This window comes from Argopecten irradians, chromosome 10 (assembly GCF_041381155.1).
Source record: "Argopecten irradians isolate NY chromosome 10, Ai_NY, whole genome shotgun sequence".
NCBI classification, from domain to species: domain Eukaryota; kingdom Metazoa; phylum Mollusca; class Bivalvia; order Pectinida; family Pectinidae; genus Argopecten; species Argopecten irradians.
Window position 1 is genome coordinate 7854002 of NC_091143.1, and position 24351 is coordinate 7878352.

Genomic DNA, 24351 nt, shown 5'->3' on the forward strand with positions numbered 1-24351 from the left:
TTTTGTTTCGTCGCTAACTGTACTTACCGGAAGTAGAAATTTGCAGAAGCAGACGAAAAAGATGTCAGAAGAAAAGGTTAAGTAGGCCTATCACGCAATCTTACGGTGTTAAACGATAATACAATAGTACAATTACTGTAAAGATTATGTGGAAATACAAAAAATGCATTACACTACATGTATATCTTATGTGACAATACTAGCTGTTTTCTACCTGTATCAAGACATATCGCCTTCTCTCTTCGTTTTAGAACAAGATTGTTCTCAAAGTGGGCTACGCTTAAATTGGAAAGAATATGGAAATTAAACAATGATATGAAGATATTGCTTAGCATTCTTACTTAGTGCTGAAGTGATTGATCGATTAGTAATCGATTACATGTGACCAGATAAACGAATACAAAAATTACTAATCCATTAATCACTTGAATTGAAGGCAACTATATTGTCTCGCTACTGACTAATGAAAACGTCTGCGATGTTTTGGTATTTTCGTCAATGAACTTGTTTAATTCCGAAAAAAATAGACAACTTTTATCTTCAATTAGTATATGAACAGTAACATTCTTTTTATGTGATAAACACAGGCCTCCCTGATGTAACAACATGGAGCCGATTGCTAGTGAAAATTGGCGAACAGCGTGTTGCAAGCTTTCTCATGACATCCACCTGCACTTTCTCATTGATTACTGACTTTAACTTCCACAGAGACGTAACTTAACAAGTATTTCTTACATCATATATGTTTTGTTGAGTTCAAAACGTGTACATAAAGGGATGAACTACAGTCGGAATAGAAATACTTGTTGGCAGTCTGGACAGAATACTAACATGTAGTTATACTCTGTCCCAGTGTTACGAGATACCCAGGCCAGCTATGTTTTCTCCTGTTACATAAACAATCTGTGAAATGGAGATACTGACCCAATAAGCACCCCCATTCCTATAAGCAACCCTTCATGTTTTTTCATCCTCGATAAGCCAGGGGTTCCAATCACTTACGATCTCTACACCCCCGGACTAATGGTAACCCCTGGAGTATCGAGGGTGCCTTTTTAGGGCTTCAATTACACTTACTTCGAATTAAATTCAGACTGAAAATATGAAAACTGTTGGTTTCCATACTGATTTTTTTAGCAAATTGATTTATGGCTTACTTTTTAGAATATGTTTCTATTCAGCGCCCTCTTATGTGCTTCAATTTTTAAGCACCCAGGGCGCTTATTGGGTCAAATACAATAGGTTATACATAACATTGATGTAAATCAATAATTTGTATGCCATGTAAAAAATACATTGTAATTAAAAGACACCTACATGTCTTCATATAATACCAATTGTATTAAATAAATATCAAATGAAACAATTGTAACTCATCAGCTATATTACCAATTCTGTGCTCACGCTATCAATAGCATTTTGCATATTTTGCTAATGGCAATCACTAGATTTTGAAAATTAAATTACTCATTTTCGCATCTTTTGTGAAACCGTTTTTATACCAAAGACAACAAAAACTCATTCACCTCTAAGCTTAATCAAACCACTCATAATACAGCGCAGTTAAATCAGTGGAGATTGTAGAATGTTGAAGCGGAAGTGCACAAAATACATCGGAATCGTTTGAGCTAAAAACATTTCTTATATGCTAAAGCAAACAAAATGTGATTTTACAACTTATGGAAATCATGTTGGAAGCTGTAAAGAGTATGTAAACATCTTGTTATATAAAATATTCTGCAATTAGAAGGTTTTCATAATATTATCAACTGATAATATGTTATGGAGATAACCCTAAAACTGTACAATATGTGGGAGAGAGAACTGTATCGAGGCCCGTTGGAGCCGAGATCTGTTCCCTCTCACACATATAATACAGTTTGAGGCTTATCTCTAACTTAAAACATAGCACGTCTTTGTGTTAATAAAGTACACTTTTATTAGGTCATTTGACCCAAAGGGTCAGGATGACCTATTGTCATCATGCACCGTCCGTCGTCGTGCACCGTCTGTCATATTTGGCCTGTAGATTGCTGGGATGAAGGGCAACCAAGTTTATTCAAATGAATGACCTTGACCTTCATTCAAGGTCACAGGAGTCAAAAAAGTTAAAATCTTTAAACGACTTCTTGAGAATAACTAGGAGGCCTAGAGACCTGATATTGGGCCTGTGACATGCTGGGATGAAGGGCTACCAAGTTTGTTCAAATGAATGACCTTGATCTTCATTCATGGTCACATAGGTCAAATATGCTAAAATCTTTAAACAACTACATTGTGTTGTGCTAATAGTCAGATGACTGTTAAGGCCCATGGGCCTTTTGTTGTATAACTGAGCTTTGTTGTCATTTTAGCCTGAAGATTTAAAGGCCAAAGGAAATGAATGTGTAAAGAATGGAAACTTCTCTGAGGCAATATTACACTACAGTCATGCTATCAAACTGGATCCCAAGAACCATCTTCTGTACAGCAACAGATCTTTGGCCTTCCTAAAGTTACAGCAGTATTACTATGCAATGGAAGATGCCAAGGAGTGTATCAAGTTAAAGCCTACATGGCCAAAGGTATTACAAATTGAAAATGATGGCATTCCTTATGACCACCAGGGTTTGTGTTGAGTGTTCTCTTTCCTTTCAAGTAAAATGTGGTCCCTCTGTATAATTTAAATGGACATGCAGCAAAAATGTGGAGTCTGTTTTCATTTTCTATACAGTATAGAAAAAGTATAATTGGAGTCTGTTTTCATTTTCTATACAGTATAGAAAAAGTATAATACTTAAAAGTATATGAGGATGGTGTATAGTTATAAACATAGGCAATGGCCATTGTTCACTCACATTATAAATTTTCTGAGTAAACTTGATCTGATAATGTGCTAATTGATTTTTTTTCTTCTTTTTTTTGTATGTTGCTTACTTATTATATCTCTCCTTCAGTAGGCAGTGTTATGAGATCCAGCACCTTTCTAAACTTTAATGATTGCTAATGGAGAAAGATGTAGACCATGAGTATGTTAAAGAATTTTAACTAGATTAGATTATCAAATAATGAATGAATTTAAATCAACATATAGGATCAAATTGCAGAAATATTTGTATAGCTTTATATTGTAATTACCTAAGTACTGTGATGCAGTGTCAGTCTTATCATTTTTCAGGGATTTTACAGAAAAGGAGAAGTTGAATATAATGTTAAGAATTACACTCTGGCTCAAATGGCGTATAAGGTAGGTATTCTGAAGCAGTCATTGCATGACTAATTGAAAAGAGTTGATTTAATATAATTTCATTAATCACATACATATGAATTGATTTTGGTCAAAAAAAGAAAGCTATGAAAATCAAACATACCAAAAATATAGTTATTTCACAGTATTTTGTAATAAAGAATATAATATAGGATACCTGTGATGAAATTGGTACCAAATGTCCTTAATGATCCTCTTCTAACAATTCCCAGATACCTTGACATAATACAATAAGCCCTCCACCTGTTCCATGGGTCATGAGTTTGAATCTCCTGTGTAGGCAGATGCCAGGTAGTAAGTCAATGGTTTTTCTCCTGGTAATCTGGCTTTCTTCCACCCCCTAAACCAGGCAAGTCCTAAAATAACCCCTGCTGTTAATAGGACATTATGATAAACCAATTAAATCTAAACCAAGGAAATTAAATATCTACAAGGAGATGGTTTCAGCTATTTATGAGTTTCCTCCCTTGCGGCACAATCAACGTCTAAATGTAGTAATAATCAATGTGCATGTTTCTGTTTTCCAGCAAGCCATGATGCTTGATCCAACAGATGAAGGAATAAAAGATGCAATATCTAGGACAACAAAAGAGGTGAACAAAGTCAGAAAAGGTAATTTAAAACTATTAAAACTTTCATTAAGGTGACAATAAGGATGGCCTACTATTACAACATTTTTATTTACATTCAGTTGAACTTATTTACTAAATCACATACCATTACACATTCACAATTAAAGGAGTTACAATTTTGCTTACTTGGATTGTCAGACAAGTTTATTAGCCTTGGAAGAGTGACTTAGAATCACAAAACGGTTTCTGCACTCCTTGTGAAAACATGACAAAATTAGATTTAGTAGACTTTGTTTTTCTGCACTCCTTGTGAAAACATGACAAAATTAGATTTAGTAGACTTTGTTTTAAATTTACTTTGTTTTAAATTTATTTCTACTTTCCATTTAGAAACACAAGCTTATAATTTGGAATCAGATGGTTTATTTTCTGTTTTTCAACTAAGAAACAAAAATTAGAAACTTATTACTTATTAATAATTACTAAAATTTGTCTTTCTAATTTTCAGCGGAGAAACAAGAGCCTTGGAAATATGCTGGCGTAGGTTTAGTGGTGGGCATTGCTGTAGTATTGGGAGATCAGTTTATGACAGAGAAGCCAGTGATCCAGGTAACAGCTAGGAACAAACCAAATAAAAAGGACAACAAACTACCTACCCAAGTGTAATCATACAAATGTCATGGTGTTTGGTGATGAGTCAGCCCTTGTATTTGACAGATATTTAAAGGATACTGTATTTTCATTTCAAAATTAAGATTGATTTGTTTGAATGAAATAATTTCTGATAAACATATTTATTACTATTACAGAAAAGTATTGTAAAAGATGTAAATAATTATGTAAAAACACAAAACACATAAAAAAGATAATTATATACTGATCCAAATAAAGGAGTTTCTTTTTATTTGATTTATGTATATATCTACAGAATATATGAATAGAGGATCTTACATGAGGGGCTATGTAATTTGAAGTGTATCAAACAATTTCAATAATTTGATAAGCCATTTAGCCTTTAGGTGAGTGGCATATCAAAATTATTTAACAAGTTTGATAAATTTCATATCACATAGTCACGAGTGGAAGATTCTATTTATCACAAAACTTTTATTAACAGAAATATAAGTAAAACTTTTGAGTTTGTCTCTATATAAAACAGTAAAAATCCGGCTCGGATGTGACATTTTCATCTACTGAGACAATTATAGGATGTCATATGTAGATTATGAGGTCAAAATTACCCGTGAAGTGATAATAGTGTGCAAATGGCGTATAAGGTAGGTATTTCTGAAGCATGTCATTGCATGACTAATTGAAAAGAGTTGATTTAAATATAATTTCATGTTATTCACATACATATGAATTGATTTTGGTCAAAAAAAAGAAAGCAATGAAAAATCAAACATACCCAAAAATATAGTTATTTCACAGTATTTTGTAAATAAAGAATATACAATATAGGATACCTGTGATGAAATTGGTACCAAATGGTCCTTAATGATCCTCTTCTAACAATTCCCAGATACCTTGACATAATACAATAAGCCCTCCACCTGTTCCATGGGTCATGAGTTTGAATCTCCTGTGTAGGCAGATGCCAGGTAGTAAGTCAATGGTTTTTCTCCTGGTAATCTGGCTTTCTTCCACCCCCTAAACCAGGCAAGTCCTAAAATAACCCCTGCTGTTAATAGGACATTATGATAAACCAATTAAATCTAAACCAAGGAAATTAAATATCTACAAGGAGATGGTTTCAGCTATTTATGAGTTTCCTCCCTTGCGGCACAATCAACGTCTAAATGTAGTAATAATCAATGTGCATGTTTCTGTTTTCCAGCAAGCCATGATGCTTGATCCAACAGATGAAGGAATAAAAGATGCAATATCTAGGACAACAAAAGAGGTGAACAAAAGTCAGAAAAGGTAATTTAAAACTATTAAAACTTTCATTAAGGTGACAATAAGGATGGTCTTACTATTACAACATTTTTATTTACATTCAGTTGAACTTATTTACTAAATCACATACCATTACACATTCACAATTAAAGGAGTTACAATTTTGCTTACTTGGATTGTCAGACAAGTTTATTAGCCTTGGAAGAGTGACTTAGAATCACAAAACGGTTTCTGCACTCCTTGTGAAAACATGACAAAATTAGATTTAGTAGACTTTGTTTTTCTGCACTCCTTGTGAAAACATGACAAAATTAGATTTAGTAGACTTTGTTTTAAATTTATTTCTACTTTCCATTTAGAAACACAAGCTTATAATTTGGAATCTTAGATGGTTTATTTTCTGTTTTTCAACTAAGAAACAAAAATTAGAAACTTATTACTTATTAATAATTACTAAAATTTGTCTTTCTAATTTTCAGCGGAGAAACAAGAGCCTTGGAAATATGCTGGCGTAGGTTTAGTGGTGGGCATTGCGTGGTATTGTGAAGATCAGTTTTATGACAGAGTAGCCAGTGATCCAGGTAACAGCTAGGAACAAACCAAATTAGGAAAAGGACAACAAACTACCAACCCAATTGTAATCATACAAATGTCATGGTGTATGGTGATGAGTCAGCCCTGTGTATTGACAGAATATTTAAAGGATACTGTATTTTCATTTCAAGATTAAGATTGATTTGTTTGAATGAAATAATTTCTGATAAACATATTTATTACTATTACAGAAAAGTATTGTAAAAGATGTAAATAATTATGTAAAAACACAAAACACATAAAAAAGATAATTATATACTGATCCAAATAAAGGAGTTTCTTTTTATTTGATTTATGTATATATCTACAGAATATATGAATAGAGGATCTTACATGAGGGGCTATGTAATTTGAAGTGTATCAAACAATTTCAATAATTTGATAAGCCATTTAGCCTTTAGGTGAGTGGCATATCAAATTATTTAACAAGTTTGATAAATTTCATATCACATAGTCACGAGTGGAAGATTCTGTTTATCACAAAACTTTTATTAACAGAAATATAAGTAAAACTTTTGAGTTTGTCTCTATATAAAACAGTAAAATCCGGCTCGGATGTGACATTTTCATCTACCGAGACAATTATAGGATGTCATATGTAGATTATGAGGTCAAAATTACCCGTCAAGTGATAATAGTGTTATTACACATGTGTCTTATTCTTACTATGTTTATGACATGGCTAGACCGGCAAGTTAGATGATGATAGTGTTACTACAGATGTGTCTTACTATGTTTATGACATGGCCGTATGACTTAACTAGACCGGCCAGTTATGTGATAATATTGTTTCTCACTCCAGCACATAGTTCTACAGATACTGATGGTGCTAGCATTTCTGCTTCTCTCACTGCTGCTATGGAAGGGATTCAGGTAAAGAATTCTGATCATTACTACAAGGAAGTTATTTCACAGATTAAAGATTTATATATAGCTTGTGAACTTAGACTGTTTTATTGTCAAAAATAGTTGTGTGTTTTTTAAGGGTTTTTTTTTTTCAAATTTATAATTGTTATAGAATTATTGCAAGGTAGTGTCCAGATTTCTAAATATGGTTGACATTGCCATGTGGTGTTCTGTATAATTTAACATTTCTAAAGGAATTGGTGCATATCATTGAGGTTTTTTTTTCTGATGTATCAAGAAAATTATATTAATTAAATTATCTATAAGTTAAGATGTATTGTATAATGTAAGCAATATTAATAAGATATGATGTATTGTATTGTATAATGTAAGCAATATTAATAAGATATGATGTATTGTATAATGTAAGCAATCTTAATAAGATATGATGTATTGTATAATGTAAGCAATATTAATAAGATATGATGTATTGTATAATGTAAGCAATATTAATAAGATATGATGTATTGTATAATGTAAGCAATATTAATAAGATATGATGTATTGTATAATGTAAGCAATATTAATAAGATATGATGTATTGTATAATGTAAGCAATATTAATAAGATATGATGTATTGTATAATGTAAGCAATATTAATAAGATATGATGTATTGTATAATGTAAGCAATCTTAATAAGATATGATGTATTGTATAATGTAAGCAATATTAATAAGATATGATGTATTGTATAATGTAAGCAATATTAATAAGATATGATGTATTGTATAATGTAAGCAATATTAATAAGATATGATGTATTGTATAATGTAAGCAATATTAATAAGATATGATGTATTGTATAATGTAAGCAATATTAATAAGATATGATGTATTGTATAATGTAAGCAATATTAATAAGATATGATGTATTGTATAATGTAAGCAATATTAATAAGATATGATGTATTGTATAATGTAAGCAATATTAATAAGATATGATGTATTGTATAATGTAAGCAATATTAATAAGATATGATGTATTGTATAATGTAAGCAATCTTAATAAGATATGATGTATTGTATAATGTAAGCATATTATAAGATATGGTATATTGTAATATTAATAAGATATGATGTATTGTATAATGTAAGCAATATTAATAAGATATGATGTATTGTATAATGTAAGCAAATAATAAGATATATGTATTGTATAATGTAAGCAATATTAATAAGATATGATGTATTGTATAATGTAAGCAATATTAATAAGATATGATGTATTGTATAATGTAAGCATATTAATAATTGATGTATTGTATAATGTAAGCAATATTAATAAGATATGATGTATTGTATAATGTAAGCAATATTAATAAGATATGTTGTATTGTATAATGTAAGCAATATTAATAAGATATGATGTATTGTATAATGTAAGCAATATTAATAAGATATGATGTATTGTATCATGTAAGCAATATCTTAATAAGATATGATGTATTGTATAATGTAAGCAATATTAATATGATATGATGTATTGTATAATGTAAGCAATATTAATAAGATATGATGTATTGTATAATGTAAGCAATATTAATAAGATATGATGTATTGTATAATGTAAGCAATATTAATAAGATATGATGTATTGTATAATGTAAGCAATATTAATAAGATATGATGTATTGTATAATGTAAGCAATATTAATAAGATATGATGTATTGTATAATGTAAGCAATATTAATAAGATATGATGTATTGTATAATGTAAGCAATATTAATAAGATATGATGTATTGTATAATGTAAGCAATATTAATAAGATATGATGTATTGTATAATGTAAGCAATCTTAATAAGATATGATGTATTGTATAATGTAAGCAATATTAATAAGATATGATGTATTGTATAATGTAAGCAATATTAATAAGATATGTTGTATTGTATAATGTAAGCAATATTAATAAGATATGATGTATTGTATAATGTAAGCAATATTAATAAGATATGATGTATTGTATAATGTAAGCAATATTAATAAGATATGATGTATTGTATAATGTAAGCAATCTTAATAAGATATGATGTATTGTATAATGTAAGCAATATTAATAAGATATGATGTATTGTATAATGTAAGCAATATTAATAAGATATGATGTATTGTATAATGTAAGCAATATTAATAAGATATGATGTATTGTATAATGTAAGCAATATTAATAAGATATGATGTATTGTATAATGTAAGCAATATTAATAAGATGTGATTATGATCTATTGTATAATGTAAGCAACATTCTAACTATTTATTTATTTAGTCGACGAGAATCATACCAGCTGGGATTATTTAGTTTATGAAGTTTATTTGTTTCCAGATTGATGCGTGACTGGCAGAATGATAACCTTTTAGAGCCCCCTATTGATCTCCTTAAAGGTTGGTGTTCCCTTCATTACTTTCCTGATCATATATTGAATATAAATCTATTACAGATGACCACTGATGCTTAATTGACATATTTATATTTCTCTTCATCGGGAGTCTATTGCCCTTGAGACCAATGGACCAAGTGCTATTTCTTTTTATAATCTTTATTTTTTGTGGAATAACGTTTAAAAAGGTACATTTGTAGTGTCTATGATTAAACAATTTTATCAATCCTTGTATTTGTTTCACATGAAACTTTAAATTCAATATTGCTTGTTGAAGTTCTCCTTATAATATGTTATATCAATGTTCTAAAAATATGGTTGTGTTATAATTAACTATTGAAGTCACCATTGCATGTGAATTGTAGTTGTTTTATTTAAATTTCAACATGATGAAGAAGTGTTATAGCCCTTGGATTGCTAGTTTAGTAGAATAATTCAATCATTTCTCTCAAAAATGGTATATCATCATCAATTATTATCCCCTAGCTGCTTTCTCCGAAACGCTGGATATTAATTTGGGTTTGTCCGTCTGTCTGTCCGTCTGTCTGTAACACTTCGTTTCCGTGCAATGACTGTTACAAATGTTAACTGTTTTTATTCAAACTTGGTGACAAGGTTAAATGCCTAAAGAGTGCAGCCAAGTTCAATCCAACTGTTGATGGACCTTATTTAGCGGAGTTATGGCCCTTTGAATTACTAAAAGCGTCATTTTCTGCCATTTCCATGCAATAAGTGTAACAAATGTAAACAGACTTTCTTCAAACTTAGTAACAAGGTTAAACAACTTAAAGCCACACTATACGTAACTATCAACAAATATTCAAGTTAGATTTGACTCTCATATTGTTAGTATTTGTAGATGTAGTTGATATAAAGTTATATCAAAGAATATTTACAATGATTTCTTAAAGTGAACAGTCGGGCAAGGATGGCTAAAGTCGGTAAAAATGGTGTGAATGTATCCAGTATAATTTCTTATGAAATGGAAATATAAAATCTCTCGTCAAAATCTGTCTGCGTACGAAGAAATTAATTTAAAGTATGGAAATTCTAAAACGTCCTCCCGGCTCACTATGTCCGTGGTTACATTTCAACGCAGCCTCGCTTTCAATGCTTTCAACTTTTCTTTACTTTAATGGTCAGAACTATGGGAAACTAAGGAGAACTTGACCGTCGTATTAATATGTGAGAACTTTTGGAAGGCCAATGAACGCATTTAGACTGGTTTTCTTTGCCCGACTTTAATTCACAGTTGTAACTTTGGCCTTCATTTTAAACAGCATAGAAGTTGTTGAAAGTCGATACTTGTAAACATGCCTTCATTTTAAACTGGTCGCCATTGAAGTAATGGCTGTTCTTGCCGGCAACCGGCTTTTAAGGAGAACCCTGAATTATTGCCGAAATGAAGTCGGAAAGTTTATGACCTGTTCTCGGAAGAGTTCGGACAGATGTTACGTAGTAACGGTGGTCACATGATGTTCTCGGCAACGACGTTGCAATATCGGCTAACTTAGGCTTGTTTGACTAAGTGGGACCCACCTAGCGATGTTCAATATTTATTTGATTTTTATCAAAAGTTTCCGAAACATTATCGCTCATCTTGACTTCGATTTACTCCTGTCTCTGGATGATTTACAACAGGATATTTTTTTCAGCATTCTTTTAAATCATGAAAAAATATTAGACAGATACGGATATCGGGCCTTTAAGGACTCGGTCAAGTTTGATCGCGACTTTCAACGAGTTATGGCCCTTTGCTTATTAATAAATAAAAAAAGTTAGTTTCTGCCACCTCTGTACAATAACTGTAATCAATAATAACCAATTTTCTTCAAACTTGGTAACAAGGTTGAATGCCTTAAGTGCCTGGCCAGGTTCGATCAACTCTTTCAGCGGATGTTATTTATCAAGAGTTATGGCCCTTTAATTTACTATAAATGTCATTTTATTGCAGCAGTTTCTGTGTAATAACTAACAAATGTTAAAACTAATATTGTTAAAACTTGTTAACAATTTTAAATGCCTTAAGGGCTTAGCCAAGTTCGATCGCCACTTTTGGCAGATCTTAATTAGCAGAGTTAAGGCCCTTTGATTTGATATAAAATAAGTCATTTTCTGCCACTTACGTACAATAATTGTAATAAATATTAAACGATTTTCTTCAAACTTGGTAACAAAGTTAATGTCTTAATTCCGAATAAGACTTCAGTTTATGTTTCCATGTTTCAACCAAGGTTAAGCCTAACCTCAATAAAGTTTACCTACAATATGTCCTGAAAGCGGGGGACCGAAAATTCAAGAATTTGCTTCTTGTTATTAACTCTGACTTCTAACTGAAGACTACAATGGGGTTTTTTTTATGAATTTACGCTCTAGCTGCTAGGCATATTCTTCAAAGGGTTACAATTTATATTGCACTATATTGACCATATTTTGTCACCGAACAATTTTTCACTATTAATTAAGACTGTTCCATCATTACCCATGTTACTCCAACAATATTAAAAAGCATATTTGGAACATAATGTTTGTGTGTACCCATTAGCAAAATAATGTCTGATAAGAAATCAGTTGACTATTGGACTCTTATGTTATGGTAGTAAATTCATGTGAGAGAGTTACAGGAGATACTGAGTCATTTATTAAAATAAATTAATTAGTACTTCAAAATGTTATCCGAGAATGATTTACTTTTAACTCTCTTTTGTTTTTTACTCTTATATCCCAAACAGGAATTAGCAACAAGAGGCCCAAAGGGCCTTAACGGTCATCTGACTACCTTGGCAATAGTAAAATTAATTATATATGGTGTCACTTTGTCAGGACCATGTCAGGATCATTTTCAATTTCTTTCAACAAATTTTATTTCAAACAAGAGGCCCAAGGGCCTTAACATATAGGAAATTAATTAGATATAGTGTCATGGTAGCTATCTTCGATTTGTGATCAACTAGAGATGTAACAATACTTTGTCGGGACAATGTCAGGATCATTTCATGCAAGTTTCAGCCAAATCGCACCGGTAAAACTTGATAAGAAGTTCGAAATATGTTTTCAAGATGGCGGCTGTGGCGGCCATCTTGGATTTCGGATCAACCCGAAAAATAACAACACTTTGTTAGGACCATATCAGGATCATTTCATGCAAGTTTCAGTCAAATCGCACCGGTAGAACTTGAGAAGAAGTTCAAAATGTGTTTTCAAGATGGCGGCTGTGGCGGCCATCTTGGATTTCGGATCGACCCGAAAAATAAAACACTTTGTTGGGACCATGTCACGATCATTTCATGCAAGTTTCAGCTGAATCGCAAAGGTAGAACTTGAGAAGAAGTTCAAAATGTGTTTTCAAGATGGCGGCTGTGGCGGCCATCTTGGATTTCGGATCGACCCGAAAAATAACAACACTTTGTCGGGAGAATGTCAGGATCATTTCATGCAAGTTTCAGCCAAATCGCACCGGTAGAACTTGAGAAGAAGTTCAAAATGTGTTTTCAAGATGGCGGCTGTGGCGGCCATCTTGGATTTCGGATCGACCTGAAAAATAACAACACTTTGTGGGAGCATGTCAGGATCATTTCATGCAAGTTTCAGTCAAATCGCACCGGTAGAACTTGAGAAGAAGTTCAAAATGTGTTTTCAAGATGGCGGCTGTGGCGGCCATCTTGGATTTCGGATCGACCTGAAAAATAAACAACACTTTGTCGGGAGCATGTCAGGATCATTTCATGCAAGTTTCAGTCAAATCGCACCGGTAGAACTTGAGAGAGTATGGTTTAGATTGAGGCATTGCTTTCAATAAATTGTTTTTCAAGATGGCGGCTGTGGAAGGTTTTCAAGATGGCGGCTGTGGCAGCCATCTTGGATTTCGGATCGACCCAAAAAATAACAACACTTTGTCGGGACCATGTCAGGATCATTTCATGCTAGTTTCAGCCAAATTGCACCGGTAGAACTTGAGAAGAAGTTCAAAATGTGAAAAGTTAACGCACGGCGGACGGCGCACAGCGGACGACGACAGACGAAACATGATGACTATAGGTCATCCTGACCCTTCGGGTCAGATGACCTAAAAACTTGTCTCAACGACCACCTCTGTAAAAGACCACTTGCTAAATAACTTTTTATAGGTTACTAAATGACAATTTGACCAGCAGGTACCTATACAGTATATATATAGACCAATAATGGTGATGAAGACCACCTTTTACTAATGTCCCTTTAATGGTCCATATAGACAGTAAGGCTTATCTGTACAATCATGTACATCTGTACAATCATGTACATGTAGATAAAGAGAGAAAAAACAAAACAAAACAAACTTTTGAACCTCTGTGTAATACAGTTTTCCTATTTTGTAGAATTTTCTGATGTAGATCCGAAACAAAATGCTGAAAACTCCGCTGATGATCATACAGAAGAAGGTAATACAAGTAGACGAGGAGGAACAAGGAGAGCTCAGGCAGGCAAGAGGAAATATAAGATGGGAAAGGCCTCATGATACTGGCTGTCTGAGAGATCAACTTCAGAAATCCTAAACTTATGGGACCACAAAACCGTCCTTGATTTAATATGAGCAGGACATTTTTGTCTTCATAGTGCTTACAATGGAGTCTTGATGAGAAAGTTTGACAGTACTTGAGTAAGGAAATATCGAAAAGAGTATACATAGAATATTATAAATATGTAGACTCTTAGTTCAATGTGTAGAAAGTTTTTGATACAGATTATGTATCAGTTTGTTACTTTTCTATGAAATGTTTTTCTACATTAATTATACGTTATGCATAATATGGCACAAAATTAGATATCTTTTAAATATTTTCCATGATTGTGAAATCCATGCATTCACAGAATTTGCACACTCTCTAAGTGATCTCTTGTTATGTATTAAAAGCAATATTTTTATGGGGATAATAAATTATCTGCCCCACCTGTAGTTATACTGCATTGTCCATCATTGTGCCCAGTGCACTGTGGTAAACATTTCCTTTGAACATCTTTTTTCCTAGAAACCGAAAGGGTTTGTTTTTTAAAACTGGGCCAGTAACTTTTACTGTGTTGTATTGTTCCAGTAGTCAGATAACTTTAGTAAGACCTATGGCGTTGTATTTGGTATAGCCACATCATCAATACTGTTAAACATCTTCATTAACTGTTATTGTTACAATTTGTAAATACTGTACTTTGTGACAACATAATGAATATGTGGTGTCACATGATACATTCACAAATGTCATGTCTTTTTACCTTTAATGAAAGCTATGTGTAATAATAATTGTGTAATATAATTAAAGTTTTATTAAACTTTATGCTTGTAGCAATCAAATTATTGCTAAAGGTGAAAAACAATTTGAAATCTTAACCACCCAGGTCATTTGTCAAAATATAAAGGTTAACATGAACAATGGTAGTCTCATTCAATGAGAATCTCTTACATTTGTAAGTCATCAGTAAGATAAAGCAAAATATGTATCAGGACCATATGCCATTATCATATCATATTAATATTAATGATAAGCTTGTTATTTTGATAGTAATATACAGACCAATTAGAAATCAGGAAAATATTACTGTATTAATGTCAACAGGTTGAATGATCAATACTATAAGAACTATTCCCATTTGACCAAATTTAAAAAAATAAAATAATTGTCTACCTGTTAGGAAGGCATACCTGGATTCAATCAGAATCCTATATTAGAGAGATTGGAAACTCAGCTATTTTCGCTATTGGAAGATATACCCTGGTATGTGATAGGTTTTCCCATTCGAGGCATGATGGTTATAAACTATAGTCCCCTCTTCCATCAACAAAGACAAGTTTCTAATCTCTATGTTATGTACATACGTAATTAGGTTTCTGATTCAATATATAGACAACAGTACTGTATTATTTTTTGTATGTGCCAATTAGAACGATAACAATGAAACCATTTGACTTTTTATTTACCTCCAGGATTTCTTTACATAATGAACTGTGTTACAGTTTTTAATCATGAATCAAAATTAAAATGGATACAATTATATGAGGACAAGCATGATTTGTGTCATTTTAAAAAGGTGAAAATACATTAATTCAGCTTATATAAAATTCCCACTTCACGCTACCTTACAGCTGTAATTGACAGATTTGTAAAGTTTACACGAAGACCTTATTGTTATGTTTGTGAAGACAGGACCGTTTTCAATTATACAGTTTGACTGGTTGAACATAGATGTTCGTTTATAACCCTCATAGGTCGGTATCAAAACTGCAGGTCTGTAAGGATTTATACTTGAAATAATAACTTTACTTTAAAAAATTGTCGAATCAGTTGTTCCGAATAAACGAAAACGGTCCAGGAGTCTAGCTAGAACATCCAACTTTAGATACATGTATATGAATATCAATCAAAAAGCCCTACATATGGATATTTCCATATGCCCAGGACTATACTTGATAAGGACAACTTGAATAAAATGGTTATTGTGAATTAAGTTCGGTTGTATTCTGTATCAAGATCATGTTATTTTTATCAAACCACTCATAGTTATTGAACAAAAAAAGAAAATGTTACAACACGTTTTATGATAGATGCCAAATTGAAATTGGATTAAGTTGTAATTAAGACTTTTATAAAGCCTTTTACAGATAAACGCAAAACAATATGATGTGAACAGTATTAATTAGCTTCACAACCATCATTATACTCCTGAATATCTTGTTAGAACAGTTCGAGACAAGATAATTGATTAATAATAATTGCATTTATCGAACATCCAATAAATATATATATAATATTGTGTAATTTGTTCATAACATTCTCCTAGTATTTATGACAACATAATGAATCCCTAGCTACACTGTAAACATACTTCCTTTGTGGCTACTAAATTACTAGATTTCTAAACAAATCTGCAGTAATGACTTTTTTCGCAGATTAAATATTAGGCCTAAAGTAAATAATGATTTGCAGAGATACACTTAAAGTTTGTTTACAGTATTATAATTAGTTTACAGGATGTGTTGTAATGGGACTATTTCATGTACCATGTGATACCCGATAACGTTTGTGCCGGACTAGTATCTCCAGTGGTGATTGAACGTATATTCCTTGTAATCTTCCTGCTAAAATGAAGTTAGCGTGGGATACCGTCTTGTGCTGTCATTCCATTACCAATAGAAACAATAGTTACACACAAACGTTACTGGGTATCACATTGTACATGAATGAGTCTCATTAACTGTACATGTGCTATTACAAAGACAACCCATGGCAGTTAATTATTCAGTGCAATTGTTCTTAATATAAATATGTTCTTAATATAAATATTATCATTCATCACTTTCATAACTTACCTGATAACCAAACATACAAAATAACATTTTAATGGCAATTATAGATTTTGTAGTTGTCATGGTAATCAGCACCTGGTAACCGACAAGTAAAGTGACCCACCTATATACATTGTTTCTGAGGACAATCAAAATTTAGTACATCACATGATAATTACTAGTAATGCGATTGGATAACAGCCATGGTCTATTTTGCAACAGTTCCCTGTCCTTCTTGACTACGAGAGACTATACCTGACTACGGGAACTATACCAAAGTATATTCCCCCGGGAATGAGCACGCGACCAAATATATGACGTAATTATGAATGTCATGTGACGTACTAAATCTATTATGACCTTTCCCTCGGGAACAGTTCTCCTATAGTGTTGTCTGGCGAGGGGACTATACCTCACCAGACAACACTATAGGAGAACAGTTCCCTCTGGAAAGGGCCATAATAGAATAATAGTGTTTTATAGTTAATTCCAGAGTACAGACTCAAGCGTTTACAAGTTATAAAAGCAATCCTCATACCAGGTATTTGTATGACAGACTATATATAGATAATATTTACAAAGACAGGATCTTAGGAGAGATATGAATGGAATGTTGTTGTTAGGTTAACAACAAAGTTTTACAAACAAATGATCACAGAGATATTTACATATTTTCAAAAGACATGCATATTCATTCTATTATACAGACACTCGTCAACACACATTCAGAGGCAATGAATGAATTAAACAATACAAACTGGACATTCTACTATTAAAGTGCAGTTCATTCAATTGTAGAATGTTCAATTCCTGTTGTGTATCTGCCACATCAAAAATGTAGCAGCATGATATCATATAAAATGATTCTCAGTGACAAAAAGCACTATTAAGTTAAACATTGCAGCATTTAAACCTCTAAAGCCACAATAATTCCTCACTCATAAGTGATCATTTAAATACGATATTGAAGCTTCTGATATATTCTACCTTTTTAAAATAGAGTTTACAAAAAAAAAAAATAAAAAATGGAAGAATGCTGGATAGAAATGTTCCATTTAAATGAAACCTTTCCAGTTGCATATTACTATAACACACTTATTCCTCAGAGGATTATAATGTATAAAATAAGTGAGAGAGAAAATAAATAAATTGTAATAAAAGATTTTACTGCACTATTACAGTAACAAAAATATTTTTATGATGCCCAAATACATTGCAATACTTCCCAAACTGATCAAAAGCAAAAGTAAGATATTAATTTATTTTTAAGCACTTGAGATGGGGAAGATGAAAAGTGCCTATGACATCAATAACAAACTAAGCTAAAAAAAGAGAGACTTAATTTACGTGTCAAAATGATACATATTGATATCACTACGAGGTCCATCCTCATAACTATATTACATGTTCTAAGATCTCCAATCCATTCCACATGCATCAGTAATTACAAATATTTCATCTTCCATTCAAAAAATTGTGGTGTATGTCTATCACAATATCAATTCAATATAAATCGTAAAACACTTTCATACACATGACATAAGATTTAAAAAAAAACGCCCAATAAAAATAATGTATATACCATACACACATGTAAGACATGCCTGAAATAGTGCAGATATTCAGCATTTTTTATCGTCATTCCCGCCTACTTCTGTCAAGGATAAATAAACATTGTCTGAAGTATAAATTCAAACACAATGGAAATTCAGAAGAGGAATGGTCTTCACATTACTATGAAATTTACATTAATTTTAAAGGGATTTATTTTAATATTTAAATCATGGCAAAGGAATGAGATACTTTTCTAAACCAACTTTTTACCATTCAGGTCAAGAAAAAACTCTTTGATACAGTTAAAACAAAGATAAAATTAAAAAACAAAAAAAAACAATACAAGATTAAGTACTTATAAACATAAGTTAGTACAGTCTGCAGTTATATTATCATTTCATATCTGCATCTTTTCTGTTATTAAAATTACTAAATATTTGTACCAAATTATGTCAGAATAATATTTATGCTCAGTGACATTCTTCAATGATGCATGGGATTCAGGATATTCATAACAAGAGCTTTTATATAAAAACATATGTTAGCATAATATTCTGATGGAATATGTACTGCAGAATTATAACTAAAATTTTGTGACATTACCCATGATACACGAGTTCTGTAGATTTCCGCAATTTAGATCAACATTTAGGGATTCTGTAATTATCTCCCCTTACATACAATGTCGAATAATATTATCACAACAGCTGTCTATTTTTGTTGGTCTTAACTCTTGATCTATTTTTGTTGGTACAGTGGAACCTCCGGAAACCGATCATGGTCGGTGCACATAATTTCGGCCGGTTTAGAGAGGGTTCGGTTTGGAGAAGTGAACCGAATACCGATCATTACGATCCGGATTTAATCGATCGGAAGTCGTTTTTTACACTAGTGTACCGCATGTAATGGCTAGTGTTCGTTACAACCAACCGATATTGATTGTTAATGTAAATGTTATCACAAAAGAGAGAATCATACGTTTAAAAAGAAATGGATTACAACAATCTTGACTTTGTTACTGCTTATATACGTAGTTTAGTTTAGTTAGTTAGTTGCGTGAATGTTGTTGGGGATGTTCTCTTCTGCACTAACCTACACTACGATCGCTTCCGGTTACGCCAAGAATCAAATCATATGGTTTAATTACACGATGATCAGTCGATGCCGGTCATTTTCTAAAACTACACATGGCTTCGGCTTCTTCATACAGATAATTTACGTTATCAGACAACTACATATGTATATAAAAAATCTGTGTGATTTGAATACGAAACTTTCTCTTTATTACTAGCTCTGCTTGTTTTCCTACAGTAAACAAACCGCGTGCACGTGGTAGACCTTCGTTAAATATCTAAACAATAGACATGATTAAATAATTACACCACCATCTCTGGTATAATTACCGTGTACCTATAGCCTTCACATCTGTATACATGCCCCAGGACATGGCATGCAACATCTATGGTACAGATACGTGTGTATTTCACGGTCGGTTGATCAGACCGCAATGCAATCTATCGGTGTCGCTCAGGTAAGGCCGGTTTTCAGAAGTGTATTTTAGTTACATTTGACTATTCCGATCTCAAAATCGGTCCGGTATTCGGAATGGGGAGGGATCGGTTTTGGGAAGTTTTATATACTATTAATAAAGAGGATTTCATTCCGTACATGGCATCCATGTTCGGTTTCTAGAGGTGATCGGTTTTGAGAGGTTCGGTTTTGGGAAGTTCCACTGTATTAACTGTTCATCTATTTTTGTTGGTCTTGACTCTTCATCTTTTGCTCCAATGTGTCTATACTGTCATCAGCTGCCTTTACATCTCCAGCTTTTTCCATACCCTAGAACATAAAATTATTACAATTAATATACAAAATCATTTCATTTCAAAATATTTTATTAACGAATACAAGATATACATGAATTACAGAGAAAGATATTATATTAATGTATTGCTAAATGGATTGGACAACAGGCAAAGCCTATATAGGTCCTCTCCAGAAATCCGGTTTTACTTAACTAATTAATTATTAATAAATAAATATAGATAGTGTTGTCTCAGTATATAAATATAATAGAAATGAAAAGAAAAGAGTATAATATAAGGAGCATACCCAAGCGGGCCATAGAAAAGAAAATAACTATTTTCAACAGATAGACAAATAAGTAAATATATTTTTAAATGAATAGGTAATAAATAGGCAATCTCATTTATAGAAAACAAATTAATTAATTTATACAAAATCATGCATCTGTATGTTGAATTTTAATAATTTAGTACTATTTGAATATAAATAAAGTATCAAAAATTATGCAAAATCATATTATCATTATTTTAATGCTAAAAAGTTATCATGCTTTTTTGAGTGCGAATTGTTTTCACAGCACCAGTTTTTCACAGTAACATATTGAATGTAGAAAAAAATCATTGAATTTTTTTTTATTTACAACTGATTCCTTATTTGCATATTCTTAGCTACCTGCTCTCACGGGTAATGACTGCCCCATGCATATGGTACATGCAAACCGATATTTATAATCAGTAAATCACAACTTTCAAGGATAACAACATCTTTTCAGCACCCAAAAGATATTATAAAACAACCCATCATTATTTTCAAGGGCACATAACTCTTAATTAGAAACAGTTCCCGGATACCCTGATTCCCTATTACATACATAGGACCAAAACGGTTTTAAATATTGTTTCATGCTACATATAGCTACTAGAACAGTACAAAACTTATAACACTAACAGACCAATTACTAAATGGGCAGGTGCTGTCACTTCCAGAGTTGACCTTAAGCTTGGGATCAATTTATTATGAGAGTCTTTTTGGCTGGTAACTTATAACAATTCTTCAAGGACATTTTATCCTTCATAATATGGGAGACAAGAAATGGAATAAAGTGATGTTAAAGACCCCAATATTTGTGATTTTCAGATGAGCTCGCTGACTTTACTTACCGGAATAAACTTCAGTTTTTCATCCTCACCTTCCTCATCATAGTCGCCCTGAGAAAAAGATAAACAATTAGTATAAGTTGTTGATTATAAAAATATTTAAAACGTCATGCCTTTAGATCAATCTGATTATCATTAGTTTGATATCAAACAAATCAGTTTAATTTTAACCACTGCATTTCACCATCTTATATTTTTTTTATGGTTCAAGCAAGCAATTTAATAGATCTTTAATCTCAATTCTAATGCAAAATACAACTGTTACAAGACTTTCTGATTCTCGTGGAGATAGGTCATCATCAAAGTTATGTGTTCAGAGATCATTCACCACTAATAGCTATATATAGTTACTATATACAAAAACAGAAAATTTATTATTATTTTGTTAAATGCAAAGATGCATAGGTACAAACAAGACCTGAACAGCAATCACTTGGTATGGTTAGTTCAACATGAAAACTTTACTTTCAAAGCAAGGATAATCAGTCATAAATTTTAATGCTGTTAGTTGAATCTTGAAACTCAAATACCTTAAATTTAATTCAAAGTATTTTTATTACCAATTTAACTTAAATTATATATTCAAGCAAATTGAATTCTTCAATCACTTAATTAAGTTTTGATCTTACAGACTTTGAGTAAACAAAGGTCTAATTGGGTATTTAACACAGCCATGAAAGTGCATACATTCATAAGTTTAAAAAGTGATGCATGTTAGTGGTTAGTTTAGTGATGTGTGTTAGTGGTATGTTAGTTTAGTGATGTGTGTTAGTGGTATGTTAGTTTAGTGATGTGTGTTAGTGGTATGTTAGTTTAGTGATGTGTGTTAGTGGTATGTTAGTTTAGTGATGTGTGTTAGTGGTAGGTAAGTTTAGTGATGTGTGTTAGTGGTATGTTAGTTTAGTGATGTGTGTTAGTGGTATGTTAGTTTAGTGATGTGTGTTAGTGGTATGTTAGTTTAGTGATGTGTGTTAGTGGTGTTAGTTTAGTGATGCGTGTTAGTGGTATGTTAGTTTAGTGATGTGTGTTAGTGGTATGCTAGTTTAGTGATGTGTGTTAGTGGTATGTTAGTTTAGTGATGTGTGTTAGTGGTAGGTAAGTTTAGTGATGTGTGTTAGTGGTATGTTAGTTTAGTGATGTGTGTTAGTGGTATGTTAGTTTAGTGATGTGTGTTAGTGGTATGTTAGTTTAGTGATGTGTGTTAGTGGTAGGTAGTTTAGTGATGTGTGTTAGTGGTATGTTAGTTTAGTGATGTGTGTTAGTGGTATGTTAGTTTAGTGATGTGTGTTAGTGGTATGTTAGTTTAGTGATGTGTGTTAGTGGTATGTTAGTTTAGTGATGTGTGTTAGTGGTATGTTAGTTTAGTGATGTGTGTTAGTGGTAGGTAAGTTTAGTGATGTGTGTTAGTGGTATGTTAGTTAGTGATGTGTGTTAGTGGTATTGTTAGTGTTAGTGATGTGTGTTTAGTGGTATATGTTAGTTTAGTGATGTGTGTTAGTGGTATGTTAGTTTAGTGATGTGTGTTAGTGGTATGTTAGTTTAGTGATGTGTGTTAGTGGTATGTTAGTTTAGTGATGTGTGTTAGTGGTATGTTAGTTTAGTGATGTGTGTTAGTGGTATGTTAGTTTAGTGATGTGTGTTAGTGGTATGTTAGTTTAGTGATGTGTGTTAGTGGTATGTAGTTTAGTGATGTGTGTTTAGTGGTATGTTAGTTTAGTGATGTGTGTTAGTGGTATGTTAGTTTAGTGATGTGTGTTAGTGGTATGTTAGTTTAGTGATGTGTGTTAGTGGTATGTTATTTTAGTGATGTGTGTTAGTGGTATGTTATTTTAGTGATGTGTGTTAGTGGTATGTTAGTTTAGTGATGTGTGTTAGTGGTATGTTAGTTTAGTGATGTGTGTTAGTGGTATGTTAGTTTAGTGATGTGTGTTAGTGGTATGTTAGTTTAGTGATGTGTGTTAGTGGTATGTTAGTTTAGTGATGTGTGTTAGTGGTATGTTAGTTTAGTGATGTGTGTTAGTGGTATGTTAGTTTAGTGATGTGTGTTAGTGGTAGGTTAGTTTAGTGATGTGTGTTAGTGGTATGTTAGTTTAGTGATGTGTGTTAGTGGTATGTTAGTTTAGTGATGTGTGTTAGTGGTATGTTAGTTTAGTGATGTGTGTTAGTGGTATGTTAGTTTAGTGATGTGTGTTAGTGGTATGTTAGTTTAGTGATGTGTGTTAGTGGTATGTTAGTTTAGTGATGTGTTAGTAAAAGCATGTGTTTAATTGCATTCCTTCACCAAATTTAAGCCATGCATTAAAAAAGACATACAACTTCCATTAGTTCTGATGGTATTTGATTCAATGATCAATCTACATTTGTTTTCCATGAGTGCTTTCCATCTTTATTGTCCAAAGTAATAAGTCAAACTATGTATAAAGGGCAAGAAATCATTTTCGAAATTACATGTATACATGCAGAACTTAAAATTTTTATGTTGATTGATCACTGACAAGGCATGCAAAATTAATTAACAAATACAGAATACAGCTGATCATTTTGATCCTTAGTCCTAACGAAGAGTAAGAGATCATTTTATATATTTCCTGAATCATTCAGCGGTAATGACTAGATCTATGTAATATGGGCGTTCATCCTAGCCATCAACAGTGATTTAATTTGTATATTGAGTTAATATATAATTATGTTGTGTGCAATTGGTGTAAAATCAAGTTTATATAACAATATGGAATACATGCAGTATAGGGATGCAAGCTAACCAACATTTTCACTAGATTTTAGTTTATTTTCAAAAACATTTTCTTCCCAAATTCCTGAAATCTACCCAATTCATATTCGCATATCCCATGTTTCACCTTCCTTACTCTTTGACACGTGTTGTTTGGCGTGAGTTACTGTAAAAGCTATCAAATTT

At 32.0% G+C, this 24351-nt stretch overlaps 2 protein-coding genes across 2 annotated transcripts in view; one reads left to right on the top strand and one right to left on the bottom strand.

Moving 5' to 3' along the window:
* Positions 1-16075, top strand: LOC138333021 (stress-induced-phosphoprotein 1-like). The gene is made up of 8 exons (XM_069281119.1): positions 1-76; positions 2355-2564; positions 3158-3226; positions 3775-3859; positions 4328-4428; positions 7115-7185; positions 9548-9606; positions 13961-16075. The coding sequence occupies exons 1-8, from the start codon at positions 62-64 to the stop codon at positions 14098-14100; spliced, it is 750 nt and encodes a 249-aa protein (XP_069137220.1). The 5' UTR covers positions 1-61; the 3' UTR covers positions 14101-16075.
* Positions 15532-24351, bottom strand: part of LOC138333019 (Golgi membrane protein 1-like) — a 22816-nt gene continuing 13996 nt past the window's right edge. The window contains exons 7-9 of the mRNA XM_069281117.1: positions 21438-21485; positions 20219-20310; positions 15532-19207 (exon numbers count right to left, since the gene is read on the bottom strand). Of these exons, the coding sequence (XP_069137218.1) occupies positions 20221-20310; positions 21438-21485 (138 nt within the window). The 3' untranslated portion in view covers positions 15532-19207; positions 20219-20220. The remainder of the gene's footprint in view (positions 19208-20218; positions 20311-21437; positions 21486-24351) is intronic.

Bases quoted from the DNA above. Each gene is read 5' to 3' on its own strand.
- LOC138333021 (XM_069281119.1), top strand. The intron at 2,565-3,157 runs GTATTACAAATT...ATCATTTTTCAG, and splicing joins TAAAGCCTACATGGCCAAAG to GGATTTTACAGAAAAGGAGA. The intron at 7,186-9,547 runs GTAAAGAATTCT...ATTTGTTTCCAG, and splicing joins CTGCTATGGAAGGGATTCAG to ATTGATGCGTGACTGGCAGA.